Consider the following 27,670-nt stretch of genomic DNA (forward strand, 5'->3'; position numbering starts at 1 on the left):
GGAAGAAAAGGGGGAGCGCCGTTCCTCGGCGCGGGGAAGAACCTCCGCGGAACGCAGCCGGGCGCCGCCGGGGCCGCCGAGGAGGGGCCTCGCTCCCGCCGCCCCGCGCCCCACCTCTGTCGGGGCGGCCGGGGGTGGCGTCGCCGCGGGGGCCGGGCTGCGGAGCCGGCTGGCGGCGGGCGGATGGGCCGGGGGGCGGCCGTAGCCCCCGCGCAGAGAGCGCACCGGGTCCCGCCTCGCCGCGGAGCGTCCTCGGGCGCGTGAAGGCGGCGGGGCCCTCCGCCGGGCGAAGCCGGCTCTGCCCCCAGCCTTTAGAGCCGGGCAGCGCGAGGGGCTGCCGTGAGTGACAGCTGCCGCAGCCGCCGCCTCCCGTCTGGATATGTTTCCTTCCCAACCCGGCTGCTTCTTCGATATCGTGAAGCTGCGTGGGAAATAAGCGCTTTCCCGAGGCGGGCCGCGGCACGACGCCTTTCCCGGAGCGGGGCGATGCGCCCGGGCTCGGCGGCAGCGGCCGGCGTCCTCCCCGGCGCCGCGGAGCCATGCGGGCGGGCTGCCGCGACCGAGTAGCAGCGCAGCCGGCGCTCCTCACCTGCCGTCCGCCTTCGCAGACTGCATCGTGAGCCGAGAGCTCGCTACGGCCGCTGGAAAACGGAGGAAATCCCTCTCGTCGGTGTCTTAATTTCCCACCCCCGTCTCGACCCCCGCGCCCCCAGTATGACGGCCTCACTGCAGCACCTCGTGCTGGTGCTCCTGCTCGCCGCTGCCGCCCCGCAGCCCGGCGCTGCGGCCGGTAAGTACCGGGCACGGCGTTTGGGCACGGCGTTTGGGCACGGCGGGGCGCGGTCCGGCGGCGGCGGCTCCGTGCGGGCTCCGTGCCGGGCGCCTCGGGAGGGCCGCGCGTTGGGGCGGCCGGCGGCGTGAATCTGCTTTATTGTGTAAACGAGCCATCCGCAGTCAGGATGCGTTTTTTGTGCAGCTCCGCTTCTCTTGTCTTCTTACTTCAGTATTTTTCCAAAATTGAAACAATCTTTTCGTTTTGCATGCCGCGCCCTCGGTAAGGTAATGCAGGCGTTTTTAATATATATTTTAATCGCCGGCAGAGCTGTGCCGGTTGTGCTGTGGGATCTCTGGGCACAGCCATTTTTAATTTTATGGCATCGGTGCTCTTAGGGCCTGGAGCATGTGCTGCAGCCCTATGACAGACCGATCGTGAGGTACGTTTGTTTCCTGGGGGCGATCTGAAGCAAACTGGCTACTCCTATTGTCGCTCGCTGTTGTAGGCCAGCAGCACAAAGCGTTGATGCGGAACGCTGGAAGATCTTGAAGAGGACTCTTATTTTAAACAAGGAGGTGGAAGCATAGATTGTAAGGCCGTCCTTGGCCATATTTTTGGGCACTTTGACCTATTTTTAATTTTGCTCGGAAGCTTCATGTTTGATACTTGAGATGTTTGACCCGATATTGGAAGAGAGGTGCATTGGTCTCCCAGTTTTGGCTCTGTCCTGGTGACAGCTGAGCACACTGGAGCTCCTCAAGTGCTACTGCCATCAGTGTGCACTGATATTAATGCCCATAGAACCAGTACTGTTTGTATTTCCCAGCAGTTCTGGGAGACTCCTACAACTTTTATGTCATTTTACTAATCAGAATCCAATTTTGCAGGACTAGGTGCTTCTTGAGCCGTTTCAGTAGTCTGCGTGTAGTTCACAAATGAATCCTTGCTTGTAAGAAAATCATGGTGTATAGGCTTTCATCGCTCTGACTGGACAGCCCCAGATTTCTTTGCTTCCTCTTCTTAAGACGTCTCTTTCGGGAGGATGTTAGCATGAAACAACTGATGATGCTGGTATCACCCCGACCTGTGACTGTTATTATTTTAGATTGATCTCTGTTATGTCTGTGTTAGTTTCCTGGGAGTGATTTTTCTTCAGGAAGAAGGGCCTTCTGAAGGTCAAAAAGTCTTGGTATTTAAAGCATGCAGGAATCAAGGGTGCTCACTGCCTAACATTTCAAATATAATAATAATGATTAAAAGAAGTACAGGATTTTTTTGCCCTTGTCATGAACGCTTGGGCAGGTTGTTCTCTGCTTTGCCGTGGTAAGGAAGAAGGGCGGTGAAGGAGCGAGCACGGCTCTGAGGTAGGCCCAGGGCTGGGCAGGTGCGGTGCGAGCCCGTCTGCACAGTTCTGCCGGTTCACCTCTGTCCTGACCTGGCAACAGCGTTCATACATTTCAGTTCTGGTCTTGCCTTGTTACGAGGGTATTAATGATGCCAGCTTGTTTGGCTGCTTGTGAATAGGGACCCATTTTCCCATTGTGATTTATTCCTTAATTATGAAATTTTAACAATCCACATTATACAAACTTTGGTTGTAATCCTCTGTAAGAGTAATTACACAAATGATTTGAGCTTTACTTAAAGTAACTAATGGTTGGTTTTAGGTTTACACTGCATTTCAGGGAAAAAATGTCTATACATGGGGAAGCTACACTAATGTGTAATTCTGCCCTTTTATGTTCATGAAAGAGCCAACGTTATTTCTTCTCTTCCCCTCCCCCCAGAGTATGAACTGTATGCTCACATCAGTGACAGTGCTGGTTCTGGCCTGGAAACCCTTTATTAATTGTTACTTCCAATTGTCGATTGGTACTGTATCTCTGCAGTGGTTGGAACTGAGTGTTTATAGATGCAAAATCATGACATCAGAGGGAAAGTATTTTCGTAATAGGTTTGAGCTTTCTGCCTTGACAAGAATATGTAGGTCTCCTTTGGGAGAGCTCAGTAAAGACCTGAGCTTAACGTAGTAGTCCTTCCTTCACTCTGCTAGATGAGAATATAATGAAGAACTAGATTCAGGTGGGGTTCTTTGCCCCCCCCCCCCCCTTTTTTTTCCTTTGGGTTTTATTAGGAGAAAGTGTTGCTGGCTTTCTCTGTAAAATCCATACCTTAACAAGTACCTGGTAGCTTTGTATTTAGATTGTGTATTTTTCACTCCAGCAATTCTCTTAAAGAGGAGTACATTTTACCTACACTAGTTTTAAATAAGATAGAGGGATTTTAAAGTATGTTGATTGGGGGGGGAGGGGGGGGGAATATTTTCACTACTTTATTCTTCATTTATCAAGTTACTTGAAATACCTCTTTCTAAGTCTTGTTTAGAGCTGTGAGACATATTTCTGCTCCCTTATATTAAGGAGGATTTGGATACATTAATTGTGAGGGTTGTGCCTAAGAAGTGGCTGGTGAACCTTTGAACTGTTCCACAGTACTGCTGAAGAATTTCATTTGGGTGTTCATATGAACTAGATATTAATCTTGTTTCATTTGCTTGCTTTATGTGATACACAATACTAAACCACTACTCCTTCTTTCTACTTATCCACAGTAGACAGCATTCCTTTGTCTAATGTGTAAATGACTTGTGGAAAACATGAAGTAAGAATTAAAGCAAGTAGAATGTCTTTTTATCTTTGTGGGTCTTTCCCTTGTGCTTGTATGTGTGTGGATCAACAAGGCTGCAAGACTTTCAGAGCGAAAAGAATTGGATAGAAATTGAAGGGGTGTTTTTTTTTTTTAAATGATTGTTTTAATTATTAATTAAAATGAGTGAACCAAAGCTTCTTTATCCTGTTCTGTCTTGCCAATTGGAGCTACTGTAGTGTACAAACATAATTTGTTTGAAATATGAATTGTGTGACATGAGAAAGAACTCCTTTTGGCCATTCAACTCGGTTACTTTATCAGTGTTTTGAATTAGTAACTGACTTATCTTGCATATTAAACAGTTTTCTTAAATCTATCTGTTCTTCGGTGTCAGCTTCTTGACTAGAGCTATACCCATCGTTAATGGCTCATTCGGTTGTAATCTAAAAATCTTATTTACTTCTCCGTTTGGTTTGGGAGCTTTCTCAGAAGTACTAGCATAGCAGCTGAACATGGGCTGTCAATATGAAGGACACAAGTAGTGTGCTTGATGGAGACACACAAGCACAGCCTATGTGTCAGTCTAGGGCTTCGTTAACTCTCCAGTTGTGTGGCTGTGAGAGCGCAGAATTGTGCATGAACCCCTTTACCCCTCTGAGAAGAGCCTTTTTGCCATTAGGCAAATGAGCCTACATGAACCTCTTCGATATCTCAGCTACACTGCCTCCAGTTCCCGATCAAACTTGGGTATTTCTGTACTGTGCTGCGTGGTGTAGGCGTATCCTGTAAGGAAATGGGAGATAGTCTGGCCAGATTGGTCAGGAGCCCAAATTTCAAGCCCTGAATTGTCACATAGATGCTTCAGTACGAATGTTTTACCCTCAAAGGAACCATGTGTAAATGCTGGCTGAATTGTCTGCCTGTTCTTCTCTGATGCAGGAGGGCAAGCCTTATTTCACCAGGGACAAAGATGGAAGTATTTCCCATAGGAAATACTCTCATGATGAAACAGCTGTTTTGATGACACCTCTTTAGCACATATTGCAAATTTCTCTTGTAAAAATCAACAAATGATTTTTTTTATCGTTGTCCCGCTTGCCTTTTCCTATCTCATTATATATTTATCAGCAGTCTGTATAGTCAGTGTCATTGTCTCCTTGGCAGCTGTTACCTTCCTTTGCATTTCTCACCATGGAGAAGAGAAAGGTGATCTGTTAGGCTCTTCACAAATGCTTTATTACCCCAACAGAGTGCATGGTTTCCTGTCACAGGAGTTATATTGTGTTTGGGCTCAAAGTCTGGCCATGCCATGAACGTGTGCTTTCATTTTCTGAGCAGACTGTGCGTAAGCAGGGCACAAAGTTCCATTCAGGACAGAATGTTTATGTCTGAATAAAACAGTCCTGATGATGCTGTGCATTGGGTAGGACAGGAATCTGTGTGTAGCTTGCATGTAGTTGTGTTAATTTTGTTAACTTGTAGACTTAGCGATACTACTAACGGCTTCAATTTCAATTGAAAAATAATGCAATAGAAGAACAGTTCTCAAAACAGAAGAATACTTTGAGTACTGAATATAGTTTAGTTGTTGTTTGTGTCTTTGAAATTAGTCCATAGAAGTGTAAAGCTGGAAGCGATTCCTGTATCCTACATGGTCTGGATGCATAAGTGTAGGTAACATTTATCTGACCTTTCTAGTATCTTCAGTGAAGATGGATTGCACAGCCTGTCCTGTTACAGTACTTAGTTAACATGTATGTTGTAATGCAACAGTAGTAGTCCCCCTTCTCCACTCTGGTGCAAGATTGCTTAAGATAGGCCTCAATTAATGTGGTGATACCCCTGAACGTTCAGCGTGCTGTACGCGTGCAGGCAATCAATTGCCAGAGAACAGCAGAGTCCTGGTAAGTTGTTCATACATCAGAGTGTAGTGTCTTAAAGTTCGCTCTCAGCCTGCAGAGCTGGGATCTGGGCTGAGCAGTGGTGGGATCTGCTTAGGGAGGTCAGTCTGTGTGAGCAAATGGAAGGAGCAGGTGGCAGGGCTGCAGAAGTTTGAAAGGATGAAGGGCTGAATTTGTTTCTCAACAGATGAGAACCAAGGTGTATTGGGCAGAGATGTCTTGCATTTGTCAAACTTGATGGGAGAATGCATGTCTGCAGTTATGTGGGGCAAGGAAGTTTTCTCCCTGGAGAGAGGGAGAGAAAGCATAGTTGTAGGCAGCGGTTTTGAAGGCTTCTTGTGGCTGTTGTGAGAATGAGTGAGACCTAGTCATTTAGATGATGTCTCTACCCTCTTCCCCTTCCCTCAGCCTCACAACCTTGGAAACCACAGGGTGTCTGGGAGATGATGGCATTTTGTTCCAAGTCACTGGGGGCTTTCTGTTTTGTTCATCGCCTCCTTTGTTTTGTAGCACATCACGCGTTGTGTTTTGAGTTGTGAAGGTGTCCATGCTCTACATCTCTCAGTACTCTGTATTTTGTTGCTTATTTCTCTGTGAGATAGGGAGGGAAAAACTGGGAATGCAGGCACAGAAGACTCCTTTTCATGTCACTGCCATCTGCAGTCCCTTCTATTTCCATCAGTAACTCCTGAATCTGCTGGCCAATTTCAACCGTATGTGAAAGATGCTAATAGTCTCTCAAGAGATTAATTTACTCCCGCTTTCACAAAAACTAGGATCTGAATTGAGGAGAGAATTCCAAGGTAGAGCTTTCCCAATTGGAAGGTTGGGCAGAACTGAGCCTCTGTAAGTCTATTTGCTTAAAATGGGCTGCCCGGTTGTCACAGGGATGCCACACACCTGGCAGTGCGTGCTCTGCTCTGGAGCAGTCGCTGTACGTTTGGGGGGCCTGAGGGGTGGCTGGCAATCCCTTCTGTGGGAGGAGTGTTTTGGGTAAGAAGTGTGGAAGAAAGAGCATGCTCTTAGAAATTAGACTTCTTTAGTCTACAGCTATGGAACGAGTTGTGTTTGGGACACTGTATACTCAGCATTTTTACTAAACTTCCAAAACAATGCCCAAATCACTTTACTGCATGATTGTCATCCATCTATGACTTCATGGTGTGTGTGAGTAACTTGCAGTTTATTGTGTGCATTGTTTTGCACCCTTTCAGAACTAGATTTGATCATCCTGTGTATACAGTCCTGCGTATACAGAACCCTTGTTTCAGACATCCCACACATTAAATGTATTATAATTTCTTATTATGACATCTTTTCAGTGTTACTGTAACGTATTTTTCCTGTGGACCCCTTGAATGCTTTTGTTATGTATTATACTTGCTTGAATCTGTGAAGAGCATGAAAAATAGTTGTATTATTTGTGTTAAGTAGGTGTACTTGAAAGGCATTTACTGTGACATGCACGGTTGGAGTAAATGGCAGACAGTGACAAAACCAGAGGTACCGTGAACCTTTGCGCTAGGGTACTGACTGTCCCAGTCAAGTGGGCTATGTGATGTGAGCAAATTGCTGTTGCATTTAGCAACATTCTCTCTGTTCTATATATGCTTATTCTACTTGAGGTTGTAAGAATTTTTTTTTTTTTTGAGATGACTGAAAGTATAATCATAGGTCATATATGTTAATTGGGTTCACTAATTTGTATATTTGAGAATGCAGCACTTAATTGATATCGCAGTATTGGGGATTGGCAGTGTCACCTGAAAAGCTGCTCATTCTTGGCCTCGAGTGAACTTTTTTCTGCCTGTCACGAAGGTCAGGTTCACCTGGCCTGAGTGGCCTTGGCATAGTTCAGTTACCGGAGGACTGACCAGACATGCTCTGCTGCTTCTGCCTTATCTGACTCCCTCTGTTTGACTTGGTTTCTCTTAAAAATAAAAAGTTCTATTTGTGTCTCCAAAGCAGTGTGGATCTGGAACAAACTCTTGGAGCGTTATGGAACCTTAATTAGATTTTCCAAGAATTTCCAAGATTTTCCAGAAAAAAGAGTTGGTTGTGTTTTTGTGCAAGCTGTTTTATTTATTAATGAATGTATTAAATAACTCCAATCTCAGAGAGTATATTGTTTTAGATACTTAGAAAATCTTTTTATGAGTCAAGCTTTTTTTTCTTTTAGGCATCTCAGTTTGGGAGATCTTGTGTCCTTGTAACTTCTAAGTTGAGAAAGTCTTGGTACAGACCTAGCATGTATCTAGAGTGCATACCTTGTGCTGTGAGCCTTGCGTCATTTATTTAAACCTAAACCCCAGAAGTAACTTCTCTATATTTATTCCCAGACAAGGGACCTTCTTACTTGAAGGTTATTTTTTTCATGATTACTGGTTCTCAAATATAAATCTTCATTATATTTAGCTGTCTGAGACTTGAAAGATAGGCGGAGCCAATATTTGTAAGCTGAGGAAAGCTAAGATTGTAGCAAGAAAATTGTAGCGCCTATCACTTTAGTTACTCTGTGGCACCTCCATATATATGCAAAGCAGGCACTTAGACCAGGAGCGATCTTTCTGTATTAAAATAATTCTAGTTACAGAGAAGGATAAAAGGAACTCTGTAATGAAGCTTGTCTAGACGTCATCACAGTGTGGGTTTCTTATGCTTGCATGTTTAAAATTTTTTCTTTATTTCTAGCAATAATCGCCCAGGCCAGGGATCTGTAGCTGGAGCAGCTGCCATGATTGAAATAGACATACATGCTCAGGTCTGCCAGCTGAAGCGGGAGCCAAAGGCCTGCTGCTGTGCGCACGCGCCTGCCTCGCAGCACTCGCTGCTGGGACTTCAGCAGGAGGCAGCTGAGAAGTGGAAGAACGTGTTCCAGTGCTCTGCGCTTCAGGGGCTGGGATGAGAGAGTCCATGAATCTCAAGTGAAAAAGATGAGAAAACAGTTTAATTCCTCTTAAATTGCGGGAAGTTATTTCTGATGCCCTGTGGCAGTATTTGAGTCTCTCTGTAAACTTTTTCTATACAACGCATCAAAATGGCTGATGGTAGTGTGTATTCCCTATGTGCAATGAATACTCACACATATATGCGTGTTTATGTATGTATGTATATGTTCTTAAGTACTCTATATGCTATCAAATTTCCAATCAGCTTCACTGCTCAGAACTAGTATGTTAATATTAGCAAATCGCCTGTTTGCTTGATATTACTAATTTCCAAAAGCTCCTTAAAAACAGCTCGTTTTCTGTGACTGACTGGTAAACTTCACACTTACTAATTGCATCCAAGTTTTTTTTTTACCACGATCTGTTAAGTAATTTCTCTTTTACTTCGAAGATGAATCTGGCTTAATTAAATTTTAGTGAAATTTAGTTTGCAATAGTTAATGCTGTTGCTGCTAAACACAATTACTTGGCCATGATTGTTTAACATTGCTTTAGTTAATCATTTAAGATCTAACACTAAATGTTTTTATTCCTTCATTTTTTTCTGTACAGACATAGAAATAACTTAAATGTGGAGTAGACTTTCTCTGCTCTTATTGTTTCCTGTAAGAGAAGTAGTTCTGCTGTTGAAGCTGTCAGCAAATTTAGCTTCCCTTATTTTAAAAAGTAGTGGTGTGTAGAACGTTTGTGTGCAAAACAAAGAGAATTCTGGTTATTATTTTGTTTACCTGGGTACAAAATATGTGATGCCACTTGAAGTTGAAGATGTGGCCTTTGGGCACAGGAATATGGAATCCAAATGTGACACAACATAGTAAATGTATTTTAAAAATGAGAAGTGCAAAGTAGAAATAATGATACAAAAATATAACGCGAACAATTTCATAGTTGCACATTGAGAATGCACGGATATATTCTCCTGTGTGCAGAGGGGAAAAAAAAAAGCAGTGAGGTGCTAAGATACTAAGGCATTTGTTAATATGAATATATGGGACTTGCAAACGTGTTCTGAGCAGGTGATTTTTCAATGAGGATATCGGAAGAAATGCATTAAAAGGGATATTAAATTAGATCCACCAGTCTTCTGGCAATATATTCACACATATGATGCGAAATATAAATCAAACACTGTCAACAACCTTTAGTGGGCCTCCTAATTTAAGCTAGTTAAGATAATAAGAAATACTGACCTCTTACTGTATCAGCCAACTTGTCTGCTGGATCTGATTACTGAGGGGAAAGTGAAAATCATGTTTAAGTTCTATATTTACTCAGAAATGTTTATAAATTGCCCTTTTTTTTATGGTCTAGTGGTGTCGGTTAAGAACCTTTCAACTTTTTTTGGACATTTTTGTGTTCCTGCTTATAACCAGGATCACTTTGGGACAGCGCAGCTCAGTAACATTAATTTACGTTTTCAGATGCTGAAGATGCTGAGGTAATCCCACCCACTTTTTCAGGATTCCACTAAATACTTTCCTCATTTGTGTTTGCTGCTAGTCCTTTGGACTTGAAAGAAGTTTTGGAGACCAGGCGTTTTAGTGCAGCTATTAGGAAACTCTGATAAGTAAAGCTATTACAATATCCTTGCTTCTCCAGATAAAACCAGACGTCAGTCCTAACTGGATGTTTAGCAGCATTATTCCAGGACAAGGTCCTTGGGTTTTGATATTTTCCTAAATTTTCCCACCCTTCCGTGCCTCCTGTGTTTTTTGTTTGTTCGTATTTTTAGAGTAGTTAGAATGAGCATAGGGTACATAGCTTAATGTTACTGGTGTTACTATATTGCAACTAAGTAGTTTTAAATAATTCAGGAATGCCACGTGCAAGCAGTTATCACTTTGAGCTGAAGTACATAAATGAGAATGAGGTATGCAGTGGAATCTGATAGTAAATTCCTTTGTGGCAATTACAGAAAGCTGTTAGTTTCAGCATTTAATTGATAACACCAGAGCTTGCTTCACTTGTGTTGAGGTGTGGGAATATGAGGTGCAGAGAGAGGTAACTGCATTCCATCGAGTTTCAGTCTAGACAGGCATGAGAGCGTTGTTCATTCTGTACCAAACAAGGAAAAGTAATAACCTTTAAAAAGTGACCTTGCAGCTAAAGAATGTGCGATGGTGGGTATGTGGAAAGGCAAGAGTTCAGTGCGATCACCAGAAGTATTCTTCCTATAGTTAAGGATCTTGACTTGAAAAGATGCTATTTGGATTGCAAACCATTTATTTCTTGCCGTTTCGTAGAGCTGGTGTTTTTTTTTCCAAGAAGTGACTTAGTGAAGTGCTGTAGAGTTAATTATATTTGATTGAAGGAAAGGTTGATATCTAGTTGGGGTGGCAGGAAATTCACACTACAATTTTATAGCAAAAAGTATTGGGAAACAGTATTAGAGATTCATTTCCCTCTTGTAATTGAAGAGCAGTAGAGTGAGCTTTGACTTCTTTTAACAAGATTTCTAAGGAAATGGCTTGTTTAAAAGGATACATGTATACTTCTAAGGCATATCAAAACTGGGAGATAAGATGTGATGCAGCACAGAGCTGAACCATTTAATTAGTTCTGCTGGACTTGTTAACTTGACTCGTATGTAGCACCTACCATCGCTAGCTGAGGAGGACTGTTGGAAAGTGAACATTGTGGAGCTATGAGGAAAGCATGGAAAGGCATTGTCCAGTTTTCTTGGTGATATGAGGACAGCCAGTGAGCAGCAGATGCTCCTGATAACCAAGGAGGCACAAGCTGCTGGATTCACCTTGTCAGTCTGAAAACAAACATGAAGAGTTTGTGAGCAAAGAGATGTAAATGAATGGGATCAGTTAAGATGGAAGCAAAATAATTTGCCAAGTGCTTTGCTTTTGTCAACTCTGTGCATGCTCTTAATTTGCAGTAAGTGAAAGATGTTGCAGGCGTGTATGTGCAAGGTTGCTGCAGAATACATACTGGAATTTAGTGTTTTATCTTATCTGGCGTGGAGTGTATTGTTTGTTCTCCCTTGTCAATTGTCTTGCTGGAACATAGATGGAGATAATTCCCCTGCAATTTAAGGTGCAAGTGTAGCACTTAAGGAAGGGGAGTGGTAAATACTGTATTTAGAAGAGGAAAAACATAATTTTATAGTTTGTTTTCAGTAGCAAAACCTTAATTACTTAGAAGCACTGCTTTAAAAACAAGCATGAACTCAATCATAACGAAGTAGTTATCGGAACTATCTGTCTAACCTTAATTCAGCTGCTTGATACATAACTGTGACACTTTCTATGAAATATTTTTCTCTACAGGATCTCTGCCTCATCTAGTGGGAAAAGGAGTAATTTTAGGCTCCTGCATAGAAATAAACTCTTGTAGTTGTAGACCTTGCTTGTCTCTTACCCATGGATGCTATTTCCCCCAGCTTGGAGGTGATTCTTTGTGTGCTTCTTTCTTGTTATTCTCCCTTCTTCATTTTCACTCATTCCCCTTATTTCAGTTATTTTGAAAGACACTTTAAAACTTGAATGTTGCGGCTTTATGCATTTCTTTGCTGTAATGAAAAGAAACAAGTTGTATCATGTTATTAAAAAGAGATCTTTGATAAGTGTTCAGGTCAACAGGGATGCATAAAGGAAGTGCAAAAGACTGAAGTTTATTCTTCCCTTAAGGAATGCTTAGCTTCCTTGACTCTTCTGGTATGCTTTCTAAAAGTGGGTCATTCTTTTTCTCTCTTTTCTTATATTGTTTTGCAAAGCATGAACTATGAGAACCATGATTAATAGATATCAGATCCTCTGTGAATGTGTCATTTGTTCAGGGGGAGATGCGGTGGGGTGATCTACTGAAAAGGTAGATGAGAGGCAGTAGAGGACAGCCATTACCTGCGTAAAATTGGCTTGTATCTCATGATAGATGGCTCATCTACTGAACTTATTTTAAAGGTGCATATGCTTGAGTAAGTAATTAAGGAAGTGCTTTCAGAGGCATATATTTAAATAATGATTTCGTAAGAATCACGTGAAGCTTACGGTAGGATTGCAGGGGAAGGGAGGGAGCCAGCTGGGATAAATTTTTGAAGGGCTCTTCAGGTCATTAGGAAGTGTAAGAGTTCTATGCCATAGAATTTGTAACAATTTCTCCTGTGGTGCAATTAATCAGAAGGTTCAAGGATACTTGAAAGGCAAGCTGATAGTTTATTTTTTTCACTGTATGTAGAGAAAAATCATTGCTTTTAACTAAACGTATGGGAGAAGGTGGGTGACAGTTCCAGAACAGCATCATTGTCCTGTTTTGGAGACTGTCTACTCACGAGTGAGGTGGCAGATTGAAATGGCACCAGATACCTTTCCTTTGTAGTTCTGCTAAAATCACTTTGAGTTATCATCTTTGTGTTCATATTTGTATTGTGTAAGACTGGTGACATCAAGCTTTGGAAGCTAGCTTAGAACTGGAGTAGCCTTTGCTTGCTCTGCCCTTCCTATCCTTCCGGTTTCTATTCATCAAGCGTATACAAATGTGAATACAAAGACCCTCTTCATCTCAAAAGTCTTTGTTTGAAGACAAAGATAAAATGCCTTTGAAATTCTTTCTCCTCTCCGTACCTGCCCATACAGTAGTGTTTATCCAGTCTTCAAGGAAGACTTGTTTTAGCTCATGATAATAAAATTTCCTAACACTAAAATAGAGTCAGAATTAACTACGTTTCTAGCAATGATATTCCCAGAGAAAAGCTCTTAAATTCCTCTTTTATGATGGGACAAAATATTTGATTTTTGATCATCAAGAGCTGACAAGTCACAGTGCTTATGACTTGTGTATGACAGTGTGTACAGATTCCCATACTTGAGTTGTCGCAAGTGTAAGAGATCACACCAAGTAGCAATGCTTAAGCAAACGGTAGAAACGTTTGTGTGAGATCTGTGCCTCTTTTGCATGTAGTGGTGGGAGCAGCGGCAGTGTAAGTCTGTATCTCCTGACTGGCCTGCTGGTTCATGTTCAGGCCTTCCCTAATTCAGGATCGCTATTTCTGTGTGGAACAGAAATAGATGTATTCATAAGTAAAGTTGACTGCTGCCCTTTAAGGCAGAAGTAGTTTTACAAGCAGTATTCAGCTTTTGCAATGGGTTGTTGCCAGCTGCAAGCCCAGATTCTGTGTAAAAGCAGCTGAAGGAAAAGGAAATAGTAGCTAGATGAAGAAAGGAAATGGGAGCCTCCCTCAAGTGCAGCCACTAAGCTAAAGAGTTAAAAATAACTTCTTTTACCTTGCAAGCAATTGTCTACGTTACATAAACATTGTTGTTTCTTGGAAGTTGGAGACAAGTCTCCTTCCCTGGATTTTCTTCTCTGAAATGCCAGTTATGTTTTGAGAACTTGTTCTACACATACCACTGACTATTGCAGTACAGAATTTATTTATGTATATATATAAATAAAACATTGAGGCCCAACTGTGATTGTAATGAGAAAGCATCAGAGCGCTTACAAAGTGTATGGATAAAGGGCAGAAGGAGGAGCGCAGTGAGATGGAGTGTCTAGCTGATGAGCATGCCATAGGAGCATATCTTAGGTTTGCTAGCTGCTGGTTCCCTGTCATCCATATCCCCATTTGGGGTTTCTTTGATTAGGATCCCAAACTGATGGTTGTTCTTGATACATCTTATAACTGAAAGTCGATTGTGAAAAATTGTATGTACTAAAACTACAGTTACGGAGAGAAGTGAAAAACTGTAAAACATGCAACCACTAGAGATGTCAACTTTAAATAAACTATGACTTTAGAAATTTTGCAACCGCATTTATTGATTTCTTAACACTGTTAACTATTTCAATTCTGTACATAGTTTAAAAGCAGAGAATGTTTTCATTTGAAATATATTAGTGTTTCATCTTACTGCTCTTTGAATTCTGCTTAGCTTAACTGACGTCATGATCGTTCCTGACATCTCATCTACTTGTAACTCCAAGCAGTCCACAGAATCCAAATATCTGTTGTTTTCTATAATCCATTCATCTTCTGTCTAACTGAGCTGTTCCTGTGAAGTTCAGTAAACAAATGAACAAGTGACCAAGTAGTTTTCTTGGTAGTGTATGCAGTTGTCCAGCTCTGTGAATATATTTTTATGGTGCAGCAAAAATGTGTGTATTTGGAAGGCACATGGCAGAAGTTCCTTATTTTAGATGAAAGTGAATTTCTAATCTCGAACTGATTCTCTTTCTAAATTGGGGAATCCAAGTGTCTGTACTCAGACATGCTTTCATTGCATTGCTTTCAGAGCTACAGTAATCTGAGAAAGTTCCTATGTATCCTTTCATTTGCTTTCCTTTTGATACTGAATGTCCTTGGTTTTTATTGCAAGTGTAACAATGAAGAGTAAGGACCTGAATACTTTGCTGAAAATTCATTACCCTTATTTCCTTTCTTCAACTTTTTGTATTTCCTTCATTTCCTTTGTGTTTCTTCACTTTTTTTTTTTCAATCAGATGTTCTTCAAGCACTTGTTCTGTCTGTGTAGGAGAGTGAAGAGGTAACCTGAGCCTCAGCATTATCCAATTGTGTTGCTAGAATGTTTTGGTATCTAATACTAGTATAAGTGCAATTACTCTGAGCCCTGCCTTCAGTGAAGATTTTGGGAAATGCCTAGGCACAAAGGACTTTTCAACAAGCGTATGAAACCCTGAGAGCGCTTTGTTAAGCTACTCGTTTTTCACATCTGCAGTAGTGAATTGTTTAATGTGTGGAAGGCTGGTTGGCTACAATGTACATGTTTTTAGAACTCCCTTCCAAGAATTGCTGTTGTAAGTATTACTTAGTGAAAAATATTAATGAAAGAACAACTGTGAATTTGAGGACTTGACAAGGTTTATGTTGCTTCCACTTCTTTTCTTCATTCTTTTCTTCCTTTGCTCTTCCCTGCATACTGGCATTGCTGTTCTGCATTGTAGCTGTCCATTGCCAAAGAAAGGTAAGCCCTAGAGGCAAGCAGTATATTACATCAAAGTGGCAGTCAACCAAAAGTAAACGGTGAGCGTGTCCTGCTTTTGGCAAAGTATCGGCATGCATTAGGTATTTCTTCACTTCAAATGCTCTGATATGCCACACTAAAAGAGATGATAGTGTATAATACTGGCTTTCCTTAATAGACCATCTGATAATTAGTGATTTTTTTCTGGTGACTGTGTTGATAGATAGACTGTTAACCTGTTGCTGTTTGAGAGCCAACAAAACTAGATTACATGGGTTTACTCAGACTTTGCCGTTTCTCATTTAGAGAATAAAGGCCTGCTGGGAACGGGCAATTTATTTTAATGAAGTGTCTGTGAACTTTTGTCTTTCTAAAACAAATATTTCCTGATACTGCTATCCCCGTGAATGCTGAAGAATAATAAAACTCTTAGTCTGTATTATTCGGAGTGCCAGACAACATGCAATGGCAATAGGACTGTGTTGTCTTCTAACTTTTTTCTGATTAGGAATCAAGGCGCAGAAGGTGGTTTGCCTCAAATCACCATTGATTATCTTTGGTGGAGCACTGACTTGAGTTCTGTGCTTGTGCTCAACTACTGTAACTACTGGGTAGTTCTTATATTCCTGGCTCCGCCCAAATGATTTCATCCTATGGAACAAGAACTTCTTTCGGTTCCAGTTTGAAAAATGCTGTTGGTCTTGTTGGGAGATTGTTTGATTCCATAAACGTGCACTGCTGGAAACCTTAGAGTCCGTGTACATTTTCACAGCCTTTTTCCCTTGAAGAGCTGCACTTTCTCTATAATGCTGATTTGCCTTAGATCACGTTGAATATCTTATCAGTATCTTTGGGTGAATTAGAGGAGCATTTGATGAGGTTCTTAAAGTTTTGAGACTTAATGCCACTTAGTGCCATAAAAGAGCCAACAAGGGGTGCTAAGAAAGATGAATAAAAATACTGTGAAATCAGTTTTACAGGCTTTCTTGCATCTAGATACCATGGTGAGAGCTGCCTTCAATAAGGCTGTGGAAGGAATTAATTAAAAAAAAGAGTAGGGGGAAAAAGAGCCTTATGTTGAAAACAAGCTGTCGTTATATGGAAGGAAAACTATCTTGCTGCATGTTTTGAACCTAGCTGTTTATTTCTTACTGTTTCTTAATATTATATTTCTTTTCCTAAGCGCAACATTATGACCAGAATCACAGAATAAATGCTAGGTCATTGGCCAAGTACCTACAGGGTGAGCAAAAAAGCTTCTTCTACAAAGTAAATTTGCTCTTTGTTCAAGATTACAAACATTTCCAACGTCTGTCTCTTTTCTCTGTTTCGCGTGCATCCTTACTTTAGCCTGCTTCCCTGAGCAATAGCACCATTTCTGCTTTCTCCACTGGCTGTCTTCTCTCTGCTTTTCACATATTAGAATTCTTAATATTTTAGTTTATTTCTATTTTGTGTTCTTCCTTAGCAAGAGCAAGGAGCATAGGAGAGAATCTTGTTTTTATTCCAGTTTTACCAGAGTAGGTGCTTGGCTGTGGGAGGAGAGCCTGAAGATGAGTTCATCTCATCTTGTTTGTAATGCAGCTGAGCATATTTTTACCTGCTATGGAAGCAGTGTGTGCACAATCGAAAGGCTGTAAAGCATGTCCAGTGCTGCTGGTTTGTGAAAAATTGAGTTTCCAAACTGACAACCTCTTCTGAAGTTTTTCAGAGGCCTATAATTTTGGTACTTTGTGAAGAAAGTGAGCAATCCTCCCTCTATTCCCCTTCCACTTCCCCAAAAGAAAAAAAAGAGCTAGCCGCAAACCAACCAGAGGCCACACCCTTGGGATGAGGCAGCCCGTCTGCCACATCTTAAATTCTGCTCCAGCTCTTCCAGTTTTAGAATCTGTCAACAAAATAGTTGCAATGAGTATTTTAATATGGACTTCACAAGCAATTTTTTTTTCTAGTCATGCAGACGTGTCAGAAGCATTTTAACTGAATCTGTTTTGGACTTTTAAGTAAAATAAGAGCAAAAGACCTGCTGTGTGCAATCTTTGACCACAATGATAATTTGGTCAATGTCTTAAGCAACTGAAAAGTAGAGTTCTTCTAAGATGTGTCAGAAACCTTAATTACAGGTGGAGTTCCAGGCTTGGTTATAATAAATATTCCCCTCAATTTAAATTAAAAGTAAATAAATGTAAATAATATCAATCCAACTGTCCTTCAATGCCATCCTTAACTGGCTAACATAGAAAAGATGGTTAACAGTGCAATTAGTTTTGAAGAGATCCTAAAACTTGAATTTCAGGTTATGTATACAAACGTACTGAGCTGAAATAGAGTGAAGATGAACTGGAACAGAAATACCTGTGGTGATGGTCAGTTTATGAAAACCAAATCATGATAAAAAAACCACCAACAAATCGGAGGTAGTGTGTTAATGCAAATATTCATAAACTATTTGACCTGAATGCCATCAGATCTTCCAGTGTTTTCAAGCTTTAGTGAAAACATTCTTTGCATTTGAATTTGTTTTTGAAATGTTATAAATTAATTAAAAATGCAGCATTTGGGTTTGCAGGGAAAAATCACTAACTCCTGGCAAAATGTTTTTGAAGATGATGAGCACTGGCATTACTTAAAGAGGGAGAATTCATGGCACGCTTACTCTGCAGCTTGCTCCCACTTCGGACGTTCTCGGAAGTTGCTGGCTGGGGATGATCATATTCCAGTGGCTGTGCCCCACCTTAACTTTCTCCTCTGTAAGCTGAGATACTTCTACTCATGTGAGTGTTTTTAATGGATCCTCTCACAAGCTGCACGTTTTCGTGCAGAGCATGAATTTCTTCAGAGCTGCACATGCTCTGGGTTTTACAGGGACACTTTCAAATAACAAAAACTTACATCCCTGTGGAGACTCTGTATCTTCTCTCCGGAACTGCCCCAGTGACACGCATTCTGTGTTTGACAAGTAGTTTTGCACATGAAAGATTGCTCCAAAGGCACTGCAGAATGCAAGGAATTGCCAGCATTCCTCTTGTGGACGCAATGGTGCAGTTTTTAACTGGTTTAACCAGGTACCCTTGGCCAGCACGGGTGCTTTCCCTCCATGTTCTTAAGACCCTGCAGGAGGCAGATTATTTTTTTAGGGGAGCCAGAAAGAGGCTTTCAGTTTCTTAACTGACTTGACTGTTTTTTCTGAGTATGAGACATAACAGATCTTTTAAGGAATATGAGAGACTGGCTTCAAGACACAGGTAAAAACCAAACACCGTTGTGGAGTGAACTAGGAGGGGGGAAATAAATAAAATAAGTGAGAGTGCCCCCTGCCCTCTCGTTACCAACATTTGAAGCTTACAGTGGCTGTAAGTTACCCTTCTTGGCATGGTGTTTCATCCCTGTGTTGATGAGCCGTACTTGGTGGGTCCCCCTCCCCAGTCCCCCCCCCCCAAGCCATGACTCACTGTGGTTCTTGCAAACCACTGCCATGGGCCGCTGGTAGGGCTTGGGGTGCTGCTAAGCACGCACTTTGACACTCATGTTTGAAATTCCAGAATGCAGTTTCTGTCACTGTGTATGATGAAATCATGTAACTAGTAAATGATTTACAGAGGCAGGGCTAGATTGGCAGAGATGCCCTTATTGTGAAGTGAAAGCTCCCTAAAGCAGGGAAACAATAGAGAGTAGAATTAGAGCGGAATTTAAACGAAGGAAAGATTTTTGTGGCAGGCAGCCAGAAGGCCAGATCGGGTTGTCTGAGGTACTGCTGGGGTTTGTTTCCATGATCTGATGCTGCAGCCATGGAAGCTTGTGGTGTTTTCTGGTTTTGTTTATAAGGTGACTGAAATATGTGATTACCATAGCATCTTCTAATAGTTGGTCTGACATTTTTGCTTATCAAGAATGTCGAAGTGATTCACAGATCCTCTCTGGCTGAGTATTGCTAGCAAGCCTAGGGAGCCAAGGTCGGTTCAAATCAAGCTCATTTGGAAAATAAGGATGTAGATCTTTCTGTTTCACCTCTCTCCTGCTCCTAGCTATGTATTCCATCCTCTCCCTTGTACTCATTTGGAACTCCTCATTAAGCAACTTTAAGTCACTAATCTGGCAGAAATATAAGTAGTGTGTTTGTGGGGCTGCTGGCCTAGGTTTTTGCTAGACTTGCAAATTATAGCAGCTCGTGGGGGCTCCTGCTGCGGTGTGGATCAGCTTGCTAAACAATGGGAGTGTGTGGCAGCAGGGAGAAAAGGTGCTGGGGGACAGACATGATTGCTACTTTAAGGGCCGTTTTCAGTTTTCTTCTCTAACTCTTGTGTAGGTCTTGTCCTAAGCTTCAGCATTCAGTGTTTCTGGTACCTTTGTAAAATATGGGGTCTTATGGGATACTTATCACATGAAACAAAGCTGTTAAAACTGCACTGAAAATTTCAGAGTGTTCTGGCACAGTCAGTGCCTTGCCTAAAAACTTTCAGTGTTTGAAGGAAGGTGATACTTTGAGCCTAAATTCACACGGAGTTCTTAAAATGTAGCATTCTAGCATCCATATTTGGCAAGCATTTGCTTCTATCATCCACATTACCATTTTTTGTCTTAATGTCTGACCTGCAGAGAATAGACGTGCAGTTGGTATAATATCCTGTTGTAACAGGTGATGACTCAACTGGAGATAAATCTGACTCCTACACCTGAAGTTTGTTGCAGACTTAGGGCGGCATAACAGCCAAATCTTTTTATTTTGAGCTTAGCTTTACTGAAAATTGGTTTCTTTTGTTGCTAAATTTAACAAAGATGTTTATGAAATGTTTCCATTGGTTAGTGTTGTCCTACAAAGGATTCACTGTCTCAGCCTTCTATTTAAACATTTTCTTTGTTACTCATTTGCCAAGTTTCCACCCTGCTTGGGAAACTCTTTTCATTGTTTCAGGTTTTGTGTGCTATCTGAAGGATTATTGCCAATTCAGATATGAAATAGTACCATGAAATCTACTGTTAGGAATGCTGGCTAACAAATTGTGTTATTCTCGGAAATAAAAATGTGATTTGGATTTATTGCATTGTTGGGAAGAGAAAGGATGATGACACCTTGGTTTTAGTGTTGAAAGGATGCTGACCTCTGGTAAAATTTACTATGGAAAGGAAAAGAAAGCGAGTTGCTCTTTCCAGTAAAACAGGAAGTTAATTAGCTCTGAATTTGAGCTCTGATAATTAATGGATTGATACAATGAGAGCAGCCTATATCCCTAATGTTCATGCTTTAAAAGTTTTATTATTACTGGCAATTATTCTGAGAAGGAAATTTAGCTCTGGCTGCTTGCTGCTTTTCATAGAATCATAGGATGTTTTGCATTGGAAAGAACCTTTAAAGATCTTCTAGTCCTACCCCCTGCTGTGGGCAGGGACAGCTTTTCCCCTACATCAGATTGCCACCTCTAGCCTGGCCTTAAACACCTCCAGGGATGGGGCATCTGCAACAGTTCCCCAAGAGGGCAACCTGTTCCAGTGCCTCACCACTCTCTGAATAAAGAATTTCCTCCTTACATTTCACCTGTATTTATTCAGGAACTTCAGGACTGTTGGTGTTAGAACCATATCTGTGCGTGTACTTAGATTATGTGAGTGGCTAGATGTCTTAATAATACACATCTGAAACCTACTTTAAATTTCAAGAGCCTGTGGCACTTCCTCTGCTGCAGAATGAACGACATTTCTTGCTTCACATTCTCAAGCCAAAATTTCATAGCCGGTTACCTGAACTCGCACTATAAAACATGAGTGCATCAGATTGACTGACATAATTTGTGTCTGTTTTAAAGCATGATACTTCTGACAGTGAGATAAATAACTGTAGCAATATAGAATTTGATAACGGTATAACAAAGAAGTTCAATGTAATACTTACTGCAGAATGTTGTAGAATATTTAGGAATTTCTATGATGTGCAAAATAGTTTACAAGTTATAAAAAGATACCAGAAATGCTTGGTAATGCTTAGGATGACCCGAGTGATTAATTAGTTAAGCTCATAAGATATGTATTTTTAAGACGTAACAGAAAAAAAAAAAGGTATAAATAGCTGTACATTTTTCCTGTAAGTGGTCTGCTTGTTTTTTTCATGTTGTTGTAACCATTTACATTAAGTAGACTGAAACGATGTTGAGTGACAAACACCTTTTTACCTTCTCTTATTGTCAAAGTTCTTTTCCATAAAGCTAGTTTAGAGTAGCTTTGTGTGATATTGTACTCTTCCTTAGTAATCTATCGTCGTGTATCAGCTCTGTGTGAAACTCTCCCTCTTCACAGTGACTTTTTACCTTATCTTAGAGGAACACATGAGATGTTTGCATTGGACTACAGTGCAAAGTTGTCTTGAATTTCATGGATGCTTGTGTATAAGGAAAGGCAACACTTGGTATTCTGATATCCACTGGTGTTTGTCCAGGTCATTAGGAGTGAAGTTACTTGGGGTCAGTATAAAGAGGAAAGAGACAGATTTACTACTAAGAAATGTCTCAGAAATACCTATGCAAAGTAATGACATGCAGGAAACTCTTTGGGAATAGGAAGTCTGAAAAGGCCAGAACCAGAGAGTTTGTCATATCTGGGGAGAATCCAGGCACCTGTGGCTAGCAGGCCCATTGCTGATTTTTCATGTCAACTTGAGTGATAACAGCCCAATGATCTGGATCGGGTTTTTAATTTTTTTTTGTGTGGTTGTTTTGTTGATTTTTTCCCACAAATAAATTTTTGGTTTAAAACTCAACTGCTTAAAATTTCATTACTTTTTTATTGGTTTCCAAAGGTTTCTAGTAGCTTGTCAGAGATGAGTGAAGTGGTTTTTCAGGAAGGAAATAACACTGCTAATAATTAATCCAATTGCATTTTAATGTGGAGGTTATATTTCATATCTTATTTCCCTAGGACAGCTTCTATAATCTATACTTGCTGAAATAATGAATGTTTTTTTCTGTAGTTTGTTTAAAGGGATCTTCAGAGAACCTCTTTGCATATTCTATCAAAATATATTCAAACTGACTTCCCCCAAGTCCATTCACTGAGCTATCAGAAATGCATTAAAACACTTAATATGAATTGATCCAAGTGAAGACTTTGTGTCATGAAGTGATATCAGTAACACAACAGATTCTTCCCATTTATATTTCTTTATAAAGAGAAAATTTGGCATTTCTTCATCTATTGGTGGCTGTACTTAGTAGTGGGTTGCTATAAAAGGGGTGGCATAGCCTTTCAACTCTACAGAAGATGAGAAAGAAATGCTTTGGGCTGTACTCAGCTGAGGTTTCACAATTTAGTCTTCATACAATTCTATACAATAACTATTCAATACAGGATAAAATTTCAGGTTAAACTTCAGTAAGATTCCCATAAAAATACTGTAACGTTCAAGTTGATGGATGATTTAAGAATGTTTTCCCCATTAAAAGAAGTTCTTCCTAGTTTGAAGTATGGATGGTAGCACATTGTGGGATACTGAAATGATCAGCTGATGCATACTTTTTTTTTATTGTTTACAAACGCCTCTTGCAACACTCCTCTGGTCAGTGTTTGAGCGCAGATTTTTAGTCATCTGACTGGTGACTAAGGTATTGATTACTTTGCATTTGTAGAATTGTTACGCGTTGTTTTGCTTTTGAAGGAAGTAGTGAAGATGAGGGTTCACTGCAGTTCTGTGTGAGCTGAAGTTGATCTCAACCTGTGTGCAGCTAGCTGCCAGGTACTACCACGCTTCCTTCCCATCACTTGCTTCCCGTGTGCTCCGTAAGTGGTTTGACTTACCTTCTCTCACGCAGGCATCTGTGCTTCAGTGTGCAAGACAGCTCAGAGCTGACCTTTGAAAACTTTCATCCCCCTGCTCCCCCAGCTTGTTTTTCCCCAGATCATCTCTGAATTGGTTCACTGTACAGTTGTGTGTCAGGGCTGGCTCAAGAGAAACAGCAGTAAGTAGGGGAGGGGAAAAGGCAAAATTGGGCTAATCCCACTTTAGATTGGTTTAAGAGGCAGCCTAATGGCCCTGAGAGAAAGAGAGTATTATTTTCGGATTACTGAATAACACAGTTGTCTAGAGTTATTGAACAGCTGATTAGAAAAAATCTTTGTCTAACCAGAAGTGGGTCTATGGAGTGTGAGACAGTAAGTAGTGTGACACCATATGAAACAACTTAAAACTGCATTGCCTCAATTTGAAGCTCAGTTTTAAGAGCTGATGTTTGGGTAAATTCTTGTCTAAAGAGAGAAAGTTCTTTCATCCTCTGTTCCTATTGATAGTGTCCTTGATTTATAGGAGGAGGAGGCTCACTTGGTACTTGACTGTATTGTGCCTTCTAGTGAGCTTTGGGGTAGGCCTTCTCTGCAGGGCAAAGGGAGCAGAATGGCTTTGAGCTTGTTGTGCTCGATGCACTGACTTTCATTATCTTTCTGAATTTCTGCAGTGATTTATTTATATTTTTAACTCTTTCTGTCACTGCATAAATAGCAAATGGTGGGAATGAGTAAGTGGGGAGTTTTTGTTTTTATTTTAAAGGACCCATTTTTACTTGAGAAGCATTGCTTTGTGGTGCTTCCCAGCTCTTCTCTTTTGTTTCATGGGGCCTCCATAGAATACTTAACTATGTTAATCCTTGGCAGCAGGAGGGTAAAAGCTTTTAAAACTTCTTGGTTTAGTGTGCCTTTGGTTGCTTAAGATAAGAAGAAAATGTAAATAATAAAGATAAGTAAATGATGTGCATAATTATTTGCCAAGAAGCTTATTGCAGACCTAGTTTGCTTTTAAAAGACTCCTAGAATAAAGTGGAGGAGATACTAGGATACATGTGAATAGCAAACTTGCAAAGCTCTAAGGAACTGTTTCTAGCTCTACTGCTCAATCATGTTTGGTGTCTTCTAAACTGACAGATAATGAAAGGAGTTAATACTGTTGCTGTTTCTTAAAAACAAACCTACTTGCTTAAAACAAATAGTTAATACAATTCTTTAAATTACAAATGAACTATAGACCTGTATAGACTTCCTTCTGAGCAACTGATCTTGAGGATTTTTTTTTGTCTTCAGTTTCATCTTTTGTTCCTTCTTGGATTATTTTGCAGAGGGATAGCTACCTAATGGACCCAAACTACTACTCTAGTTTTGTGTTGTGTTTGTACAGGCTGTATGCGTCACACAAAAAAGAATTTGCAAGTAATCTTTTTTTGCATTTATGAAAAAAATAAGAGAATGCTACAAACTTACTCCATGCTAGACTGCTCTACAGTTTGAGAGATACTAGTGTGGGGTAGAAAAAAGCAAAGGAAACAAAGGCTTGATTTTTGTCACAGTGTATTTATGATCATCTGCAGTTGTACTAAATATTAGTTTCAAAATCATAATTTCTTGAGGCACATACAGAGGTAAATTAATGAATCCATATTATTAAGCACAAAGTTAAGGGTGTGCTTATGTTCTGTTCTGCTGAATACTTGCTTTGAATGCTAAGCCAACCAAGACATTTATCTTCTGTTCATAATAAGTGGCTTGGATTTACAGCAAGTTGGACTTTTCTTGGTGTTAGTTGCTTTGAATAAAATGATGTTTTATAATCTAGTTTTGTACAGTTGGAAAATTCTATTATTATTACTATATTTTTGTGACGTGGTAAACAAATGAATTTACTACTAAAAGCTTACGCATACTGAGGCTGTTTGCCTCTTCCAGCCCCAGAGAAGGATGTAAGTCTTTTCAAGATCAAAAGAGGTCATTGCTAGCAAAATGTGGTGTTGTTTTTAATGCAAGCTATTTCATGCCATTTCCTTCCTGAAGGGAAAGCGGATTCATGATACTAAAGGGTACCAAATTGCATTTAAGATTTCAAATGTTTGAAATCTACCTTTACATTTCAGTTCAGTAGATGATGTGAAAAGTAAATCCCTTCATAGTTTTTTTTTTCTGTGCAAGTTGTGATTTGATACGGATGGTTTGTTTGTTTGTGTAAGATGTTGATATACGTGTGCAGGATAGAATACAATGGTGAAAAGGAGAAGCATTCAATATATACCTTATTAAACAAAAAACTTGGAAATTCCTAAGCTGCAGATGGCTTGAAGCCAGAATATTATACTGGAAAACATTATATGTTTGTGTCTAACATGTGAAACTGGTCAGTATTGGAAATCATCCAAAATACATATGCACTGTAAGTTTAGGATTTTAAAAAGTACTGTTACTGGGCACAGAATGACTAGCTGGAGGGAAATTAAAAGATTTCAGACTGTTATGTTAATGCCCTGAGCAGTCAGCTAGCTGAGATGTCTTTTAACCAGCAGCATAATGTTTGTAAAAGATGTGCATTAGGTCAGTGGGAAAAATCCTTGAAAATATCAAAGATACAGATCTATACTTGGGCCCCTCACTGCAAGAAAGACATTGAGGCCCTGGAGCGTGTTCAGAGGAGGGCGACGAAGCTGGTGAGGGGTCTGGAGCACAGGCCTTATGAGGAGCAGCTGAGGAAGCTGGGATTGTTCAGTCTGGAGAAGAGGAGGCTCAGGGGAGACATTATTGCTCTCTGTAACGACCTGAAGGGAGCTTGTAGTGAGCTGGGGGTCAGCCTCTTCTCTCTTGTAACTAGTGACAGGATGAGGGGGAATGGCCTCAAGTTGCGCCGGGGGAGATTTAGGCTGGACATGAGGAAACACTACTTTTCTGAAAGAGTGGTCAGGCGCTGGAATGGGCTGCCCAGGGAGGTGGTGGAGTCACCGTCCCTGGAGGTGTTTAAGAAACATTTAGATATAGCGTTGAGAGACATGGTTTAGTGGGGTTATTGGTGATAGGTGGATGGTTGGACTGGATGATCTTGTAGGTCTTTTCTAACCTAGCTAATTCTATGATTCTATTATCTGCAGGATAATTATCCTTGTTATGAGTGCTGGGGCATCGGCGTTGTGAGATTTCCCTATCTTGTTTGTGTTTGCGCTACAGAAAGGTGGTGGTACAAATAAGTAAGGAGTGCACCTTCCAGAAGCGTGCCATCACCCCATGAAGAAGGAACAGATGCAGAACGCCTTCCCTGTCAGTCTCATCATGCGGTGCAACACAGTGCAGCAGTGTCATATAGGCGCTAGGTGCTCTCCTGCTTCATTGGGGAAGGTCCAGACTCTGCAGCTCCACTGCTGCTGATTTTGCTGCTTTTCTGCTTCGTTACCCTGATGTGTGCATTGCTGGTGCCTTTTCGCTCTCAGGCCCTTGGTCTGATTCAAGGTCTGCTCAAGTGCATCCAAAGGAAAATGTCTTCCACCTCCTTCTCTCTCAAAATACAGTCTGCCTTGCAAATATTTGCTGGTGTGACTACAGAACTGTATTTGGCTGCACAGTTACAAGGCAGATGTAAATGAAATCCAGACTAAAATTTTTGTCCAGTTTGGCAAGAAAATGATAAACAGAACAACAGGTTTTTCATGATAGTAGCCTGCTAAATTACACGTTGCTGGATGTTGTTAAGAAGAGCAAACATTTCCATCTCCTCTGTGCTGTTAATTATGGAGGATCGGTGTCTCTTCTCAAAGATCCTCACATATAAGTCCTTATTTTTGCATTTCACAGGTGTTCATTTGTATGTATTTCATAGTCTGAAATTAACAAAGTGGCATGGTGATGTTTGTGCAAACCTTTTCCTCAGTACCTGCAGATTGCTAATTGAATTTAAAATGAGTGATACCTAATAAATAAAGTCATTATTTTGGTACAAAAAAGTAGCTTCTTATTTCTGTTGATAGCAGTGGTATGCACAAATTGAAATACGATTTGTGATTGCTGTGGCAATCTCATTTCTACTTCAGTGGTAACCAAGGCAGAGCTTTACAGTTTATGGGGGAGAAACGGACTTGTCATCTGCCACCTTCTGGCATTTTTTCTCTTGACCCTTATGCCCTCTCTTCGTGTGTCCTTGTCCACACTTTCCTAGTGCTTACTGCTGTATTTAATTAAATGTTTACCTTTGCAGAATTATCCAAAAGTAGTGCTTCCTTGAACAACATGCCATGAGACACCCTTCATAGGAGGCAAAGCCTTCCTGCCAAGCGTCAGCTGGAGGGGCCTGCACTGCCCTTCCGCCTCTTCCTGCAGTGGGGAGTTGTTAGGTCATTTCTAGAGCATTTATTATGACTTGGTTTTGTGCTTATTAAAGCTTATCCTCATGTTTTATGATGTACAGTTCCATATTTATGTAATAACAGTGTGAAACATAGGAATCTGGTTCCCATGTTCAGTCATACGTGATCAAGCAGTAACCTTCCCCCTTACCTTTGGAAAAGCTCACTCCTTTTGGACAGAGCTTGTCTGGGTGGAAAGAGCAAACATGTCTTGAGGGCAGTGCCGGTCCTAACCTACGATTTGCTTGGTATGTTCATTAGGCACTGCAAACAGAATGTGGCTCTGTCTTTTAATGTCAGCTTTGAAGAGCAAGTGCTCTTGCTAAATAATGTATACTTACTG

The 27,670-nt window shown here is 40.8% G+C and overlaps 1 protein-coding gene across 1 annotated transcript in view; it reads left to right on the forward strand.

The window, feature by feature from the left end:
* The window catches only part of BMPR2 (bone morphogenetic protein receptor type 2), a 99,645-nt gene continuing 72,144 nt past the window's right edge, over positions 170 to 27,670 (forward strand). The window contains exon 1 of the mRNA XM_021399684.1: positions 170 to 790. Coding sequence (XP_021255359.1) covers positions 715 to 790 — 76 coding nt within the window. The 5' untranslated portion in view covers positions 170 to 714. The remainder of the gene's footprint in view (positions 791 to 27,670) is intronic.

Source organism: Numida meleagris, chromosome 5 (genome assembly GCF_002078875.1).
Source record: "Numida meleagris isolate 19003 breed g44 Domestic line chromosome 5, NumMel1.0, whole genome shotgun sequence".
NCBI lineage: Eukaryota > Metazoa > Chordata > Aves > Galliformes > Numididae > Numida > Numida meleagris.